This window comes from Pipistrellus hanaki, assembly GCF_964339955.1.
Source record: "Pipistrellus hanaki genome assembly, chromosome: 2".
NCBI lineage: Eukaryota > Metazoa > Chordata > Mammalia > Chiroptera > Vespertilionidae > Pipistrellus > Pipistrellus hanaki.
Window position 1 is genome coordinate 117,057,619 of NC_140504.1, and position 15,697 is coordinate 117,073,315.

At 38.2% G+C, this 15,697-nt stretch overlaps 3 protein-coding genes across 3 annotated transcripts in view; all 3 read right to left on the reverse strand.

Annotated features, from left to right (window-relative positions):
• LOC311618228 (histone-lysine N-methyltransferase SETMAR-like) overlaps positions 1-15,697 on the reverse strand; it is a 407,000-nt gene that overhangs the window by 136,958 nt on the left and 254,345 nt on the right. The window lies entirely within an intron of this gene.
• CAGE1 (cancer antigen 1) overlaps positions 1-15,697 on the reverse strand; it is a 68,347-nt gene that overhangs the window by 3,186 nt on the left and 49,464 nt on the right. Inside the window, exons 10-13 of the mRNA XM_084875600.1 lie at positions 12,856-12,960; positions 10,337-10,407; positions 5,266-5,334; positions 1,121-1,160 (exon numbers count right to left, since the gene is read on the reverse strand). Coding sequence (XP_084731726.1) covers positions 1,121-1,160; positions 5,266-5,334; positions 10,337-10,407; positions 12,856-12,960 — 285 coding nt within the window. The remainder of the gene's footprint in view (positions 1-1,120; positions 1,161-5,265; positions 5,335-10,336; positions 10,408-12,855; positions 12,961-15,697) is intronic.
• LOC311617428 (NEDD4 family-interacting protein 2-like) lies at positions 14,331-15,535 on the reverse strand (the record flags this gene model as incomplete). Its single annotated transcript, XM_084873803.1, has 1 exon — positions 14,331-15,535. One exon carries the CDS (start codon positions 15,533-15,535, stop codon positions 14,714-14,716), a length of 822 nt encoding a protein of 273 aa, XP_084729929.1. The 3' UTR covers positions 14,331-14,713.

Here is a 15,697-nt window from a genome sequence, read left to right on the forward strand (position 1 = left end):
TTGTTGGGGATACCAAAATAAATATTCACTCTCATTTAGTACCTTTTATGTCATAGGTGCTTGGGGATACCAAAATAAATATGAGATAATCCCTGTACTAAAAGAGTTCTAGTCAAGTTAAGGAACATGCAAGAAGAGAACTAGTGAAATGTTATAAGTGCTATTGCATCAAAGGGTATAGTGTGGAAACATGGGAGGAAACATCTGGTTGACAGGGCAGGAGATGGAGCTTGAGCTGACAGTGGGAAATGAAGTAAGGGGGAGGAAAGAAGTCATCAGCGAGATTCCAGGTATGGGAAACTGCATGGGCAATCACAAGAAAGCATAAAAATAACAGCACATTTAGAAAATTTCAAATGGTTAATTAGATAGGGTTGGTGTGTATGGCAACAAAGAGAAAACAGTGACTGACAGATTAGATAAGAAAAAAAGGGTTACAACAGTGGTCAGCAAACTCATTAGTCAACAGAGCCAAATATCAACAGTACAACAATTGAAATTTCTTTTGAGAGCCAAATTTTTTAAACTTAAATTTCTTCTAACGCCACTTCTTCAAAATAGACTCGCCCAGGCCATAGTATTTTGTAGAAGAGCCACACTTAAGGGTCGAAAGAGTCGCATGTGGCTCACAAGTTGCAGTTTGCCGACCATGGGGTTAGACCATAGAGGACCTTATGTGCCAAGCTAAGGAGACTGGATTTGATCTTGAATGCAACTGAGAACCACTGGAGAGTTTATGTAGGGGAAAGGCATAATCATATTTTGCTTCAGAAAGATCACTTTACTCTGTGGAAGACAAGAGGAGAGTAAAATTGGAGGAAGAAACACAATTAGAAGATGACTGTGGGAGAGCAGAAGAAACATGATGAGGGCCTGACATGAAGCAGTAACTGTGAGATGAAGTTAAGAGGACCAGTACAAAGAATGGTCCAGAGAGAGGGGATTCTAATTATAAGACAAACTATGATCAGAAGCCAAAGAGGCCCTCATCTGAGGATAGAAGGGAAAGCTAAGGTGAACATTACTGAAAGGTAACTCAGGAACTTATGCTTAATCTTGTGTTATTATCAAATTACATAGGAATATAACATTCTTTATAATGATGATCAATATGACCTACCTCAGTCATGGATTTTAGATGATTTTCTAATCTTCTTGGTCTGAAGGAAATAGAAAGAGAATAATGTAAGAGAGAGAAAAAGACAGAGAGAGAGAGAGAGAGAGAGAGAGAGAGAGAGAGAGAGAGAGAGAGAGAGAGAGAGAGAGAGAGAGAGAGAGAGAGAAGAGAGAGAGAGAGAGAGAGAGAGAGAGAGAGAGAGAGAGAGAGAGAGAGAGGGGAAGAGAGAGAGAGAGAGAGAGAGAGAGAGAGAGAGAGAGAGAGAGAGAGAGAGAGAGAGAGAGAGAGAGAAAGGTGGTGTGGAGAACTAAAAATAATGAACCAAGTATGCTGTGATTTAACATATTCTTTCCCTCACTCAAGGAGAAACTGTCATTTAGGATAGAATTATATGACCCTAAAACATTAAGCTAAAGATTTTTAGTATGTGATATATGACTCATTCTTAGTATAATTAAGTGAATACTTTGAGTCACAGTCTCATTACATTTTATCACTCTCACAGATTTGCTTAGGATAAAATTTTGGCTATGATTTGAAAATCTAAGAAATTTCCTTGAAAGTGATTAAGAACTAGAAGCAAAAATAAGAGGTATGAGGCTTTTAAAGTGCCCATTTTTCTTTCCCTGTTTCCTCTACTAAAGACAATTGGCAAAAGCAGCATCATAATTTTGAGATGATGCAGAAAGCGTCCAAAACATGTTCCCATGCTGAATTCAGGGAGGCCAACTGGCCAGTGAAAGGCTTCATGATCAATGGTGGCTGAAGGCTGGTGTAAGTCTTAAGTTTTCTAAGAAAGAACCTTGAAAGCTCTTCTCTACTACACCCCCTTGCTTCAAGGCCAAGCTAAGTCTATACAAATGGGCCTCAAATTTGTTGTGAAATAGGCCACATGTTATTTATAAGTAAGCAAATATCTGAACTAGTGAAAAATGTAAAAATTTATATGCAAATTTTCTTATTTTAAAAATAATTCTGGAAAAACATATTTCATAATTTCTCTCAGCAACTCAGAAGAGATACACTCAGCTTAAATTAGCAATCACTGAACATCTGTTATATGCCAGGCATCAGATCTTATCTTTCATATTAAGAAAAAATAAATTGTCAATTTAGCACTTTGCAAATACTAATACAAATCTGCTAACGAGTTTTGATTTTTAAAACATAGTTGTATTTTCAAATGGTAAGCTGAACAAACATGATATGATCAAAATGCACATTTAATGTCTGCCTCCTCCTCCTGCTTTAGATTTATGCCACTCAGGGAAGTTGCTTTTCCTTTGCCATTGGCTGACTATGCAATAGGCCAAATGAGTTTTTACTCACTTTAAGGTAACAGTCAGTCCTCACTGTGAGGCATAAACACAGCCTCAACTTAGTAGGCATATTATCCAGTCTTAAATAGTAATCAATCTTTTAATCTTCTTTCAAAAGTAGGACTTCACCTCTCTCATCTATGGCTTCAGTTGGTGGACTCCACCTCTTTTGGAGGCCAATTTCTGCTCTCTTTGCTCACAACTTCCTCCATTTTCAGCAGGAGAGATGGGATGTAGGCTGTAGGACATTCTTATTTGGCTGGGTGGTTACAGAATCTCTGGGCTTGGCAAATGGCTAAAGCTAATTCTCTTCAGAGCTTGCCTTTGTTAAGGATCTCTGTCCTACTGTTAGGGGCAGAAATAGAATAGTGGGGACTAGCTATAGTTCTAAGAAATATTAAGCACTAGATGCCCCTTGCAGGAAGATTCCTGCAATAGGGCTTCCTGCTGAGGTCTCTGATGCCCCGCCTGCTTCTCTCCCTTCACCCTGCCCCACCTGCTTCCCTGCCTTCTCTGCTGCCCCACTTGCTTGGTTCTCTGCAGCTTCGCTCCCTTCTGCAGGGCTTGGCTTCTTTCTATGCTGTCTCTAGTCTTCGCTCTGGCCTGGATATGCAAATTAACTGCCATCTTGGTTGAGTTAATTTGCATACTCACCCTGATTGGCTGGTAGGCGTGGCTCGTGGGTATAGCGAAGGTGCAGTCAATTTGCATGTTTCTCTTTTATTAGAGAGGATACTCTATTTTTTTTATTTTTTTATAAATTGATGTTTTATAATCTTTTTTAAAAAAATATATTTTATTGATTTTTGTACAGAGAGGAAGGGAGAGAGATAGAGAGTTAGAAACATCGATGAGAGAGAGTCATCGATCAGCCGCCTCCTGCACACCCCCCAGTGGGGATATGCCTGCAACCAAGGTACATGCCCTTGACTGGAATCAAACCCGGGTTCCTTCAGTCCCCAAGCCAACACTCTATCCATTGGGCCAAACCGGTTTCGGCGAGAGGATACTCTATTAACTGTAACTCTTCTATTCTGATTAGAGAAAGCACATTCTGACCTGGCTGAGAGTTGTATGCCTCAGGACATGGGAGTTAACTTGGGAATGTGACCCATTAGTTTTTTCCTAGAGCTGCTTATCATCATGGAAAGATTAACAATCTTGTTGCTGCCCTAACTGGTTTGGCTCAGTGGATAGAGCATCGGCCTGCAGACTAAAAGGTCAAGGGCCCTGCTTATGGGCACACCCCCAGTAGGAGATGTGCAGGAGGCAGCTGATGGATGTTTCTCTCTGTTCATGTTTCTAACTCTCTATCCCTCTCCCCTCCTCTCTGTAAAAAAATCAATAAAATATATTATAGAAACAACAATAACAACAAAAACATACAAAACAACCTGTGGCTGAAACAGTATGGTCCTGGAGGTGTCCGCTCTTTTCCAGACTCAGCCCACATTGCCTGTAACCTGTAACCATGGTACCTTGCCTACTTCCCCATGCCTGTAATTCCTCCTTTCCCATGTTATCTTTGCCATTCTACCCAATATAAGCAGCTGGTTTAGGGGGGTAAAGTGGAGAGCAGACTTTCGTGGATGATCTGCTGCTCTCCCATACTGCTGGCATTATTGAAATAAACGTTTATAAATGATTCAATCTTGTCTCTGCTTAATTGGCTCAAGTAGTGACAGACAGCTCTGACCCATTCATTGTTTGGTTTCACTACAAGTCCCTTGACTCAGACTTATGCATCTCTTCTCTGGTGGTCACTTGATATTTCTTCATCAGCTCTGAAGATTTGTGTGTTCCCTTTAAGCTTCTTGCTGCTGATACCCCTCTAGATAACCTTGAGCAGAGCCCATAACAACTCAACTCTCACTTGCATGGTTCTTAAGAAACTGTCGTATATATCCTTTGTGCTCATCAGAATCTCAGGGAGAATAGGCCACCCCCAACACAGCCCCTCTGTCCTTTCTCAGACACAGGTGCTTTATTTAGCTTTCTCAGGCATGAGTGAGTCACTGATCCTGTTTCCCAACTCTTAGGAAAAGCATTTATTTCCAAGCTCTTTAGGTGATCTCCTGAAACCCCTTCACAAGCCTTTAGGGAAAAGAGGTACAATTACTTAGGGGAAATGGGAGCTCACAATCTGACAGAGTCAAAGAAATCTCTTCTCTCATCTTCATTCTCCACACTTTTTATATATGTAGATCTGGCCAAAGAATATGAGTTATGAAACAAATTCTTTGTAATTTCCCACAGAATCCTTACACATGGGTAAAACTCATTCTCATTTTGAGAACTAGTAAATGTTTTATTAGCACCTCAGGAATTAGGCCAGGAAGAGCCTGATTTTAAAATCCTACTATGGTCTTAACCCCATTAGGTTTGCAAATATACCTTGTAGCAATCAAATACTTTAGATTATAAGAGTTAACATTAGTGTAAGAAAATCTGGTCATAAAATCTGTTATGCTATATGTTTATAGCAGGGTAAGCTGATTTATTGTAGACAAAATTTTAACTCATAATCTTTATAGTACCTTCCTTAGAAGTGATCTGAAATTCCATGAGGACAGGGAACCTGGCTTTCTAATTCAGATCCTACAAAAAGCATTTATCAAGCAACTGTTTTATGCCAGGCAAAAAAACCTACCCCCAAAACAAGCACTTTCATAGAATATATTTTTAATCTTTTAAAAAATATTTTTAAAAGCTTTTAAAATTTTATTATATATATATATATATATATATATATATATATATATATATATATATATATATTACTATACATATATTTGAAAGTTAAAGACATTATTTATTAAAAATAATTACCTCGGTTTTCTGGCTTTATCTTTGGGCCTCCTAATTAGATCTTCCAAATGTTTATTTCTCTCTTCTAAACTGGAAAAAGAAATAATTCAAATTTAACTAAAATTGACTTTTCTAAACTAATATTTTGTAGATTCATTGGAGGGTTTGAGTAGATAAATTCAAATGTGACCTATCTGTTTCCACATCCATCCTTCTCACTATATGGGTAATTGAGATTATTTCAAAGCAACTCACATTATTTAATCAGTTTTTCTCTTTATAGGCACCAGTAGTGATAAAGGAGAGAAGACAGCAGTAACCTTATAAAGTGACATTCAGATAGTCTTCTCTTTACAGGTTGGGTAGAGAATTGATTACTCTGTATGTGTAAACCCAGCATGATCCTGGCAGCAACCTGTTAACAAAACCCCTGAACTGTGAACTGCTTTGACATGGGGAAATGTGTAAGAGTGTTACAGGAAGGATCAAAGCATTCAAGTGGCCTATAATACATTTACTTGTGTTCTGTTTCTATGGCTTTTAGCAAAAGAGGTAACTAGTGGGTTCCCTTGTGCCCCTAGGAGGGAAAATTAAATTAAGATAATCTCCTCCCAAACTCACATTCCCATCCAGGGAGGATTTATTAGTACCCTGTGACTGCTGTCACAATAAACTTGGTTGCTTCAAACAACACACATTTATTCTCCCATCGTCTGGAGGTCAGAAATCTGAAATCAGTTTTACTGGGCTGAAATCAAGGTGTCTGCAAGGAAATGTCCCTCCGGAGGCTCCAGTGTTGGATTCTTTGCCTTGCTTTTTCCATTTCTGGAGGCTGTCCTCATTTCTGGGCTCATGGCCCCTCGTTGCATCTCCTTTCCCCCCCTTGCTTCCATGGCCACATTGCCTTTTTCTATCATCAAATTTATTTCTGCCTCCCTCTTGTATGAACAATTATGATTGCATTTAGAGTCTGGGTGGACAATCCAGGATAATCTCTCTATATCAAGATCCTTAATTTAGCCCTAGCTAGTTTGGCTCATTGGATAGTGCATCGGCCTATGGACTGAGGGTCCTGGGTTCTATGTTGGTTTGGGCTCAATCCCCAGTAGGGGGCGTGCAGGACGTAGCCTATCAATAATTCTCATCATCGATGTTTCTATTTCTCTCTTCCTCTCCCTTCCTCTCTGAAATAATTTTTTTTTTTAAAGTCAACCTTAAAAAAATATTTAATTTAATCAATTTGCAAAGTCTCATTTCTCATGTAATGGAACAGTAGTAGGTTCTAGATATTAGGATTTGGATATCTTTCAGGGCTATTATTTAGCCTGCCGTAGAGGGTAAATAGACCCTGGGGAACAGGAAATTCTATTGCAAGGGTTATAACCTCAAATGCTTATGGGAAAGTCAGGCAAGTATATGATTAAAGCCAGATAAATGTGGATTAGGACAAACCAGGGATCAACTCTTGCCCAAGGTTGCCATATGGGAATGTTGCAGCAATGATGTCAGATATTATTTTTAAATATATTTTTATTTAGCTGTTTCTAAGATCCAAGGCAGATTGTGAAGATAGTGGTGTAGGTAAACACTGGCACTTGCTGCCTCCCACAATCACATCAAAATTACAACTAAAATACAGAACCACCATCATTCAGAATCACTTGAAATCTGGTTGAATAGAAGTCCTACAACTAGAGCAGTAAAGAAGAAAGTGCATTGAGACTGGTTAAAGGAGCAAAGGTGCAGAATGGGCTGCTCCAACACCCATGTGTGGCATTTCTTTAATTAGGAGGGATATCTCCAAGGCCTCCCATAAGAAGCAGGGGTTTCCAGTCCCACACCAGCCCAGGGTTCAGAACTGGGAAGAGAAATCCCCAGATTTTGGCTGAGTGAGTGACATGAGAGGCTGCTGGAGTCTCAGGTATTCTTCTTAAAGGCCCACATATGAACTTACATGGTCTTGCTTTCTCTGAGTTCCAGTGCTGTGCAGTGGCTTTGGGGGAATTCAGGGGCATATGGGGAGGAACTGGATTGTTTGGCATCAGGGCAGGAACTCAGGGGCAGCTTTCTCCCAGACAGGGCTGCTTGCAAGAATCATTGTTCCTATGCTGGGACCTCCCCCATCACAGAGCTGACTGGCAGCCATATCTGAGTTTCCATCAGCATGGCCCACACTATTCTCTCGGCCCTGAGGAACCACCCTATCCAATTTGCAGCCCCTCACAAGCTGTTTGCAGCTGCTTTTCCATATTAATGGCCTGTCCTGGCTCAGACTGCAGACTTTGCTAAAATCTCTTAAACAAGCAGCACCTGGAGGAAGTATACCCCAAACCTAAAAAAAAAAAGCCCAAGACCCAGCACTAGCACCAGTCTTCCTTGCTTCACAGCTGAGCCTCACCTGGGCACTTCCTAGCCCAATACAAATAGCAGCCATCTCCAGATCTTGCTGTAGCTCCTGCTCAGTGGCCCCAGGCAGTGGCTGACTTTGCACTTCCAGGGAGGCCCCAGAGCCAGTAAACCCAGTGGAAAACTTCAGACCATACCAGATTACAACTTTATACATCCACAAGTGACACACTCAAGGGGCAGGCTCAGTGAACACCAAAGCCCTGCTCCATAGGAGTGTTTCCTGCACAGCAGCTCTTCCATTGTAGATACAACTGCTCCTCCCAGCCAATTAACTTGGAGGCCAATTACTCCCAGTGAAACCAACAGCAATCAAGGCTCAACAAGACAGTGCATAAAGCCCACACAGGGATACACTGAGAGTGCCCAGCTATGGTGACTAGGGAGGCTGAGCCACTAGGCCCTACAGGACACTTATTACACAAGGCCACTCTACTAATTCCAGGAGCCATGACAGCTCTATCTAACACAAAGAAACAAACATAACGAAGCAGTCAAAATTCAGAGATAAAGAAACATGTTACAAATGAAAGAAATGGAAGCTAGCAAGCTACTGAATACAGAGTTCAAATATATGCTTAAAAGGTTACTCAGGATATTAATGAGAGCTTCAAGAGGTTTTATGAGACCTTCAAGGGACTTAGTAAGACTTTCAAGGATCTTAGTGAAAATGTCAAAGACATAATAAAAGACCAATCAGAAATTAAGCATACACTAAGTGAAATAAAGAATTATTTATAGGGATTCATCAGTAGAGTAGAGGATTCTGATTTGGAGTGTGAGGAAGCAAAAAGAAAAAAAAAATGAAGATAGTGTAAGGACTCTCTGGGAGAACTTCAAGCATACCAACATTCACATTATGGGGGTTCCAGAAGGAGAAAAAGGAGAACAAGATAATTGAAAACCTATTTGAAGAAATAATAATAATAAGTCTATTTCTTTCCCTAACTTGGTGAAAGAAATAACTTACAAGTCCAGGAAGCACAGAGAATCACAAACAAAAGGGACCCAAAAAGGCCCACAATGAAAATGCCAATTGTTAAAGACAAAGAGAGAATCTTAAAGGCAGCAAGAGAAAAGCAGTTAGTTATAAGGAAGCACCCATATGACTGTTAACAGAAACTCTGCAGGCCAGCAGGGAGTGGAAAGAAATATTCAAAGTGACCTACAAACAAGATTACTCTACCTATGAAATCTATCATTTATAATTGTAGGTCAGATAAAGAACTTCACAGACAAGAAAAGGCTAAAGGAGTTCATCACCACCAAACCAGTACTATCTGAAATGTTGAAGAGCATTCGAAGAAAGGAGGAGGAGGAGGAGGAGGAGGAGGAGGAGGAGGAGGAGGAGGAGGAGGAGGAGGAGGAGGAAGAAGAAGAAGAAGAAGAAGAAGAAGAAGAAGAAGAAGAAGAAAAAATATGAACAATAAAATGGCAATCAATACATATCTATCAACAACTGAATCTAAAACTCAAAATAAATGAACAAGAAATCTAATGAACAAAATAAACTGATGAATAAAATAGAATCAGAGGCATGGAAACATAGAACAGACTGATGAATCTCAGAGGAAAGCAGGGGGAGGAGTAGGAAGAGATTAATCAAAGGTCTTATATGCATATATGTATTACCTATGGACACAGACAATAGGATAGTGAAGACTGGGACTGGGTTGTCAAAGGGGCAGGTTAGAAGGGATCAATGGGCAGAAAAAGGGGACATGTATATTACTTCCAACAATAAATATTTAATTAAAATAAACACCACATTGATGTTAGAGACACATCAACTGGTTGCCTCCTGCATGTGACTGGGGCTGGGAATCGAACATACAACCCTTCAGTTCATGGGGTGACATTCTAACCATTGAGTAAAACCAACCAGGGCATGGGGATGCTTGAGCTCTAGAAATAGCCAGCACAGTATAGATGAAATCGGAGGAAGGATCAAGGAAAAGCATATCAGAAGTGAGGGTAATAAATAAGTGGAAAAACTTTGCAGAATTTATAAAGACCAATTCAGGCCCAGCCAGCATGGCTCAGTGGTTGAGCATTAACCTATGAGCCAGGAGGTTCAGGTTTGATTCCCAGTCAGGGAACATGCCTCGGTTTCGGGCTCAATCCCCAGTGTGGGGCATGCAGGAGGCAGCCAATCAATGATTCTCTCTGATCATTGATGTTTCTACCTCTCTCTCCCTTCCCTTCCTCTCTGAAATCAATAAAAATATATTATAAAAAACACACACCACCAATTCAGGAGTGTTTTAAGCTAAATCTCATTCTAATGAGAAAGTTTATTTGGTACTTGGTATATGTATTTATGTCTCATTTGGTATACATTCAAAAACTTTTTGTGAATAAATCCTAAGCATTTCATGGTTATTTTAATTGAATGCCATGGCAATATCCTCCAAAAATTTTGGATGTTTCTCACTAATTCCTTCACCCACTCCTCTTCACTAACTTCCCTTAAATCAAAGTGAACTCTGATAAGAAGATGAAAATCTGGTGATTCAAGTAGATTAGACATTCAAAGATTAACTAAATTATTGAAAAGTGATCTGAATTTATAAAATTACACATTTTCTTCTAAAAGTCTAAGGAAAAATAAGTTTAGCAAGCCAGAGAGCAAAATAAAATATCAGTAAATGTTTACAAAATTAAAAGTTAAACTTTTTCAACTTACTGTGCAATCTGGGAGTGAGATATCTTGAGCCGTTGGTCAGCACATTCAATGATTTCTTCATATGATGTAACCTTGAAAAAATAAGCTAAAAATTTATTTTTTGATAAATTCTAGATTTTTTATTTAAAAAATTTTTAATCTCTACAAGTTGAGGTTCAATTATATGACTCCTGGCAATGAAAGTCTTACAGTAAGCAAGACATCTTCCTTATATTTTGAAAACAGCAATAGAAATGGAATTATAATATGTCTATTCATCATGCAGAAAGTGAAGTGTCAAAAAATGAACAACTGTAATGAGTCAACTATGATCCAGCTATCTTCCTGACAAATGGTGTATTATCAATCAATGGATATAGTTCATTTGGTTAAAGTTAACGCAGTTTTTATTTATTTATTTATTTATTTATTTATTTATTTAATATATATTTTATTGATTTTTCACAGAAAGGAAGGGAGAGGGATAGAGAGCTAGAAACATCAATGAGAGAGATTCATCGACCAGCTGCCTTCTGCACAACCCCTACCAGGGATGTGCCTGCAACTAATCTTCATTCCCTTGACCGGAATTGAACCCGGGACCTTTCATTCCGCTGACCGATGCTCTATCCACTGAGCCAAACCAGTTTTGGTGTTAATGCAGTTTTTAAAAGAGATTTTAGCCAAAACCGGTTTGGCTCAGTGGATAGAGCATCAGCCTGTGGACTGAAAGGTCCTGGGTTCGATTCTGGTTAAGGGCATGTACCTGGGTTTCGGGCACATCCCCGTAGGAGGTGTGCAAGAGGCAGCTGATCTATGATTCTCTCTCATCGATGTTTCTAACTCTCTATCCCTCTACTTTCCTCTCTGTAAAAATAAATAAAATATATTTTAAAAAGAGATTTTATTTACAGTGTATTAAGATATAATTCACATAGCACACAATTGACCCACTTAACGGCTTTCATATAGTCAGATGTGTACATTCATCACAACAATCAATTAGAAAACATTCTCATTAGCCCACCAAAAAACCCCTCATATCCCTTAGCTGTCACTCTCCATTCCCCTTCGTTCCTCCAGCCCCGGACAACCACTAATCTACTTTCTGTCATAGATTTTCCTATTCCGGGGTTTTCATATAAATGGAATAACATAATATGTGACTGGCTTCTTTCACTTTGGATGGTGGTTCAAAAGATCATCTATATTATAGGACATATCAGTATTTCACTTCATTTATTGACAAGTAATATTGCATCATATGGATATGCCACATTTTATTCATTCATTCATCATCAGTTGATGGATATTTTAATTATTTTCACTTTTGGCTATTATGAATAATGCTGCTATAAACATTTGTGTACAGTTTTTGTATGGACATATGCTTTAATTTATCTGGGCATATACCTAAGAGTAGAATTGCTGAATCATATTGTAAAGTTTTTAAAATATAGAATTGTGTAAAGGAAAAGTCACTTTTTTTTTTTTACATTCAAGATTGTTTTATATTAGTTTCAGGTCGAAGGCATAGTAGTTACATCACATATTTTACAAAGTGTTCCCCTGATATTTCCAGTGCCCAGCTGGCACCATACATAATTATTACAATATTATTGACTATATTCCCTATGCTATCCTTTATATTCCCATGACTGTTTTGTAACTGCCAATCTGTACTTCTCAATTCCTTCATATTTTCCACCCAGTTTCCCACCACCCGTCCCCCTCTGGCAACTATCATTATGTTCTTTGTACCTATAAGTCTGTTACTGTTTTGTGTTTTCATTTATATTGTTCTTTAGATTTCACATATAAGTAAAATCATGTGGTACCTGTCTTTCTCTGGCTAATTTATTTCACTTTTAATAATACCCTCTAGATTTATCTATGCTGTTGCAAATGGTAAAATGTTATTCTTTTTTATTGCTGAGTAATAAAATATTCCATTTTACATTTGTACCACAGCTTTTTTATCCACTATTTTATTGATGAGCACTTAGGTAGCTTCCATATGTTAATGCAGTTTCTAAAAGCAAACTAGAACACTGATTTGGCAAGATTTAAAATTTACCCTCAAAATGAAATAGCAATATTAAGTACTGAAATTGCTGATAGCAGAAGGATAGATACAACTTTCTCTTTCTAACTTTCAGTTAAAAGGCTAATGGGGATGTTTTATAATGTCGTTACTAGGTAAAAGAAAGTCAATAGAATTGTGTTGTACCCCTCAGACTTTTTCTAGCTCCAACATTCTATTATTTTAATATTTGGCACAGTTGTTTTTTAAATATATTTTATTGATTTTTTTTTTTTTTTACAGAGAGGAGGGAGAGGGAAAGAGAGAGAAACATCAATCAGCTGCCTCCTGCACACTCCCTACTGGTTATGTGCCTGCAACCAAGGTACATGCTCTTGACTGAACAGAATCAAACCTAGGACCCTTCAGTCCACAGGCTGATGTTCTATCCACTGAGCCAAACTGGTTAGGGCTGGCATAGTTTTTAAAGGACAAATTTCTGTAAGAAAATTTGTACCTTTTTTATTAAGTTGCCTAGATGTTTTTGATACTTGTCATTTTCTTCAATGAGTCTGATGCAGTGGTCTTCTTTTGACTCTAGAAGATTTCCCAATTTTGCAATCTACAGAGAAACATAAGTAAAAATATTAACCTGGAAAGATCCATAAAAGCATGAATGCTAAGAACAAATGTGAATGTGAGCTATACTTTATTCAAATATTCTCTCAAACTGAGTTGTATCAGAGGTGAATAAAAAAATGGCTATAAACCAACACAGACAATAGTATGGTGATTACTGGAGGGAGAGGAGAGTGGTGGGAGCTAGGAAAGGGTAAAGGAAGTCAAATATATGGTAACAGAAGGAAACTTGATTTTGGATGGTGAATACACAATGCAATATACAGATGATTTATTATAGAATTGTACACTTGAAACCTATATAATTGTATTAACCACTGTCACCCTAATTAAATAAAGTTTTTTTTTAATAAAAGAGATGCTATGAACCAGATTCTAGTTAGAATACATCTAAAATAGAAGAGCAGAAATGTTTCAGCTTTTTTCCAATTTAACACTATTTAACAGCTTTGTAAATAATTAAACATCTGTTGGTGAATACTTATTAGCCCCAAATCTTCATTACCTTCTTTCCAGATGTAACTACTATAAAGTAAAGCACTGATAATGTGCTTGATGATGCCTTTTCGGGTTTGATAAATATTCTCACTTGCTTTAAAAAAATGATTGCTGATTTTTAAAATAAGGTTGAGCTCAAATATATGTCATATTCTGGACCATCATTCACTTTTCATTTGCAGAAAAACCGTTAAAAATTAAAAACTGTATTCTAATACTAACATCTAAGATTATCAGGAAAGGTTGTTCACAAATTCCCTTAGTAGTTACCTTAATTTTCAAAGCAATTACAGAAGAAAAATAACAGAAATGCTTCCATTAAGTAACAACATTAAAAATGGTCATTAAAAAAAAGAATGGCCATCACTCTTCTAATGTTTTAAATATACTTACTTGTCTATAGTGAAATACTTAAGGAAGCAAAGGCAAAGTAAATATACTGCAGAAGTAGCAATTAACTTTTTTTTCTTTCTTATGTAAATGAAGCAACTGGATGATTTCAAATCAGTGGTGCTACTCATCCGACTGCTTGCCTTATTTCAGGTAGGGAGTACAGATGTCATTACTTCAATTTAACAGATGAAACCAAGGTGAAGAGAATTTAAAAGATTTTGAAAGGATATATCTAGAAGTGGGAAATATTTATCACCAATTAGCATATTGTGTGCCTTTGCATTGCATCTCCTCACCCCTAGAGGGTGGTGTTCCACTCAGCTTCATACAACTCATGATGCTTTACTGAAGCAACATATAATTCCTCCTTGTCTGTTTTCCATTATAGACTTCCTGGAATATTTTTTATTTTTATTTATTTATTTATTTTTTACATGGTTAATAATTTCATTTTTATTATACTAAAAGTCAGGTCAGAAGTCAATGGCATTTACATGCTAGAAGACTGTTTATCACTCAACTCTTTGAAATACATCAAACACTGATTAACGAAATGTGACTGTACTTTACTGCTACAACTTTATGGTGTTTTTCAAGTATATGCAAATCTTTTGAAGGGGCACAGATATAAATGCACAAAACAAATGAAATATAAATATTTAAGAGAATGAACAGAAGTGGCTTTTAAGCATAAACCACCCTGTCATCCAATTTTGAAGCTCTATCTTTTAACTAATTTATCTTCTGTTATTAGTAGTCTTCTATCCTATTAAAGTTGTAGGTTTACATGATGATCTGGAAATTTCACATTGATGTAAGAAAGGAATGTCTGGTTGATGCAGTCTCTATAAGAAGAAGAAATATCTTGTTCTATGAGCAGCTGCCATTCTTTCAGACATGTTTCTGACTTTCAGATAATTAACAAATCCCCTGAAGAATAGAAGCAGGCCAAGTACAAGGAATATCCACCAAAGCCAATATTGTCCATTGAAATATCTAGTAAAATAATCAGAAAACCTGACAATAAGGATCCATTTGATCAATGAAAGGCCAAATCCACAGATGGCACCATACCTTCCAGCAATGGTATTGGTGATACAGAAGGATAAACAAAATCCAAGCCAGTTGAAAATAAATGCCATGAAAAACGCCAGCATAAAAATCCCATCGTTACCCACTCTGAGCTGGTCTGCATCACTAAAGTCATCTCTTGGTGAGCACTCTTCCTCCTGAATTCTTTGGGATGTTTCTGCTGCTGCGGCAGCCACTGCAGCAGCTTTTGCCTTCTCACCTTCATCATACGTAGGAAAAGAGGTAGCAACACTGTATGGAGGTGGCACAGGATAAAACTCATTGTATACTTCTGCATCTGAAGTTGTAGGTACTTCCACAGTAACACTGCTATAAGGTGGAGGAGAAAAGTCAGTTTCAAATACTAATGCTGAAGGAGCAGTCTGCACAATCTGTGGTGCTGGGTTTGAAGTTGATGGCTGCTCTATAGCAGATGATTCTGAATTATCCTCTTCATTGTAAAGCACCTGATAGCGGCCAGTGCCGAGCTGGTGGTGGTCCATCCTGCTCGGTTCGGGGGGAGCCGGCGGGTCCCCTCGGTGCTCAGCTCCCTCGGCCCACCCCGTAGTCAACGTTGCTGCAGATACAACATCCATAGGGTTGAAGCTAGAGAGGAGCTCTCACACTCACCTACAGGGTCTGGATTCTATTGAGACTGGCTATTGCCCCAAACATTCCTTCCAGCTTTTCACTCAACTGGAGCACCTGCTTTCAGTCCCAAGTTAACATCTTCCTCTTACCTCATGGGGTTTCACTGA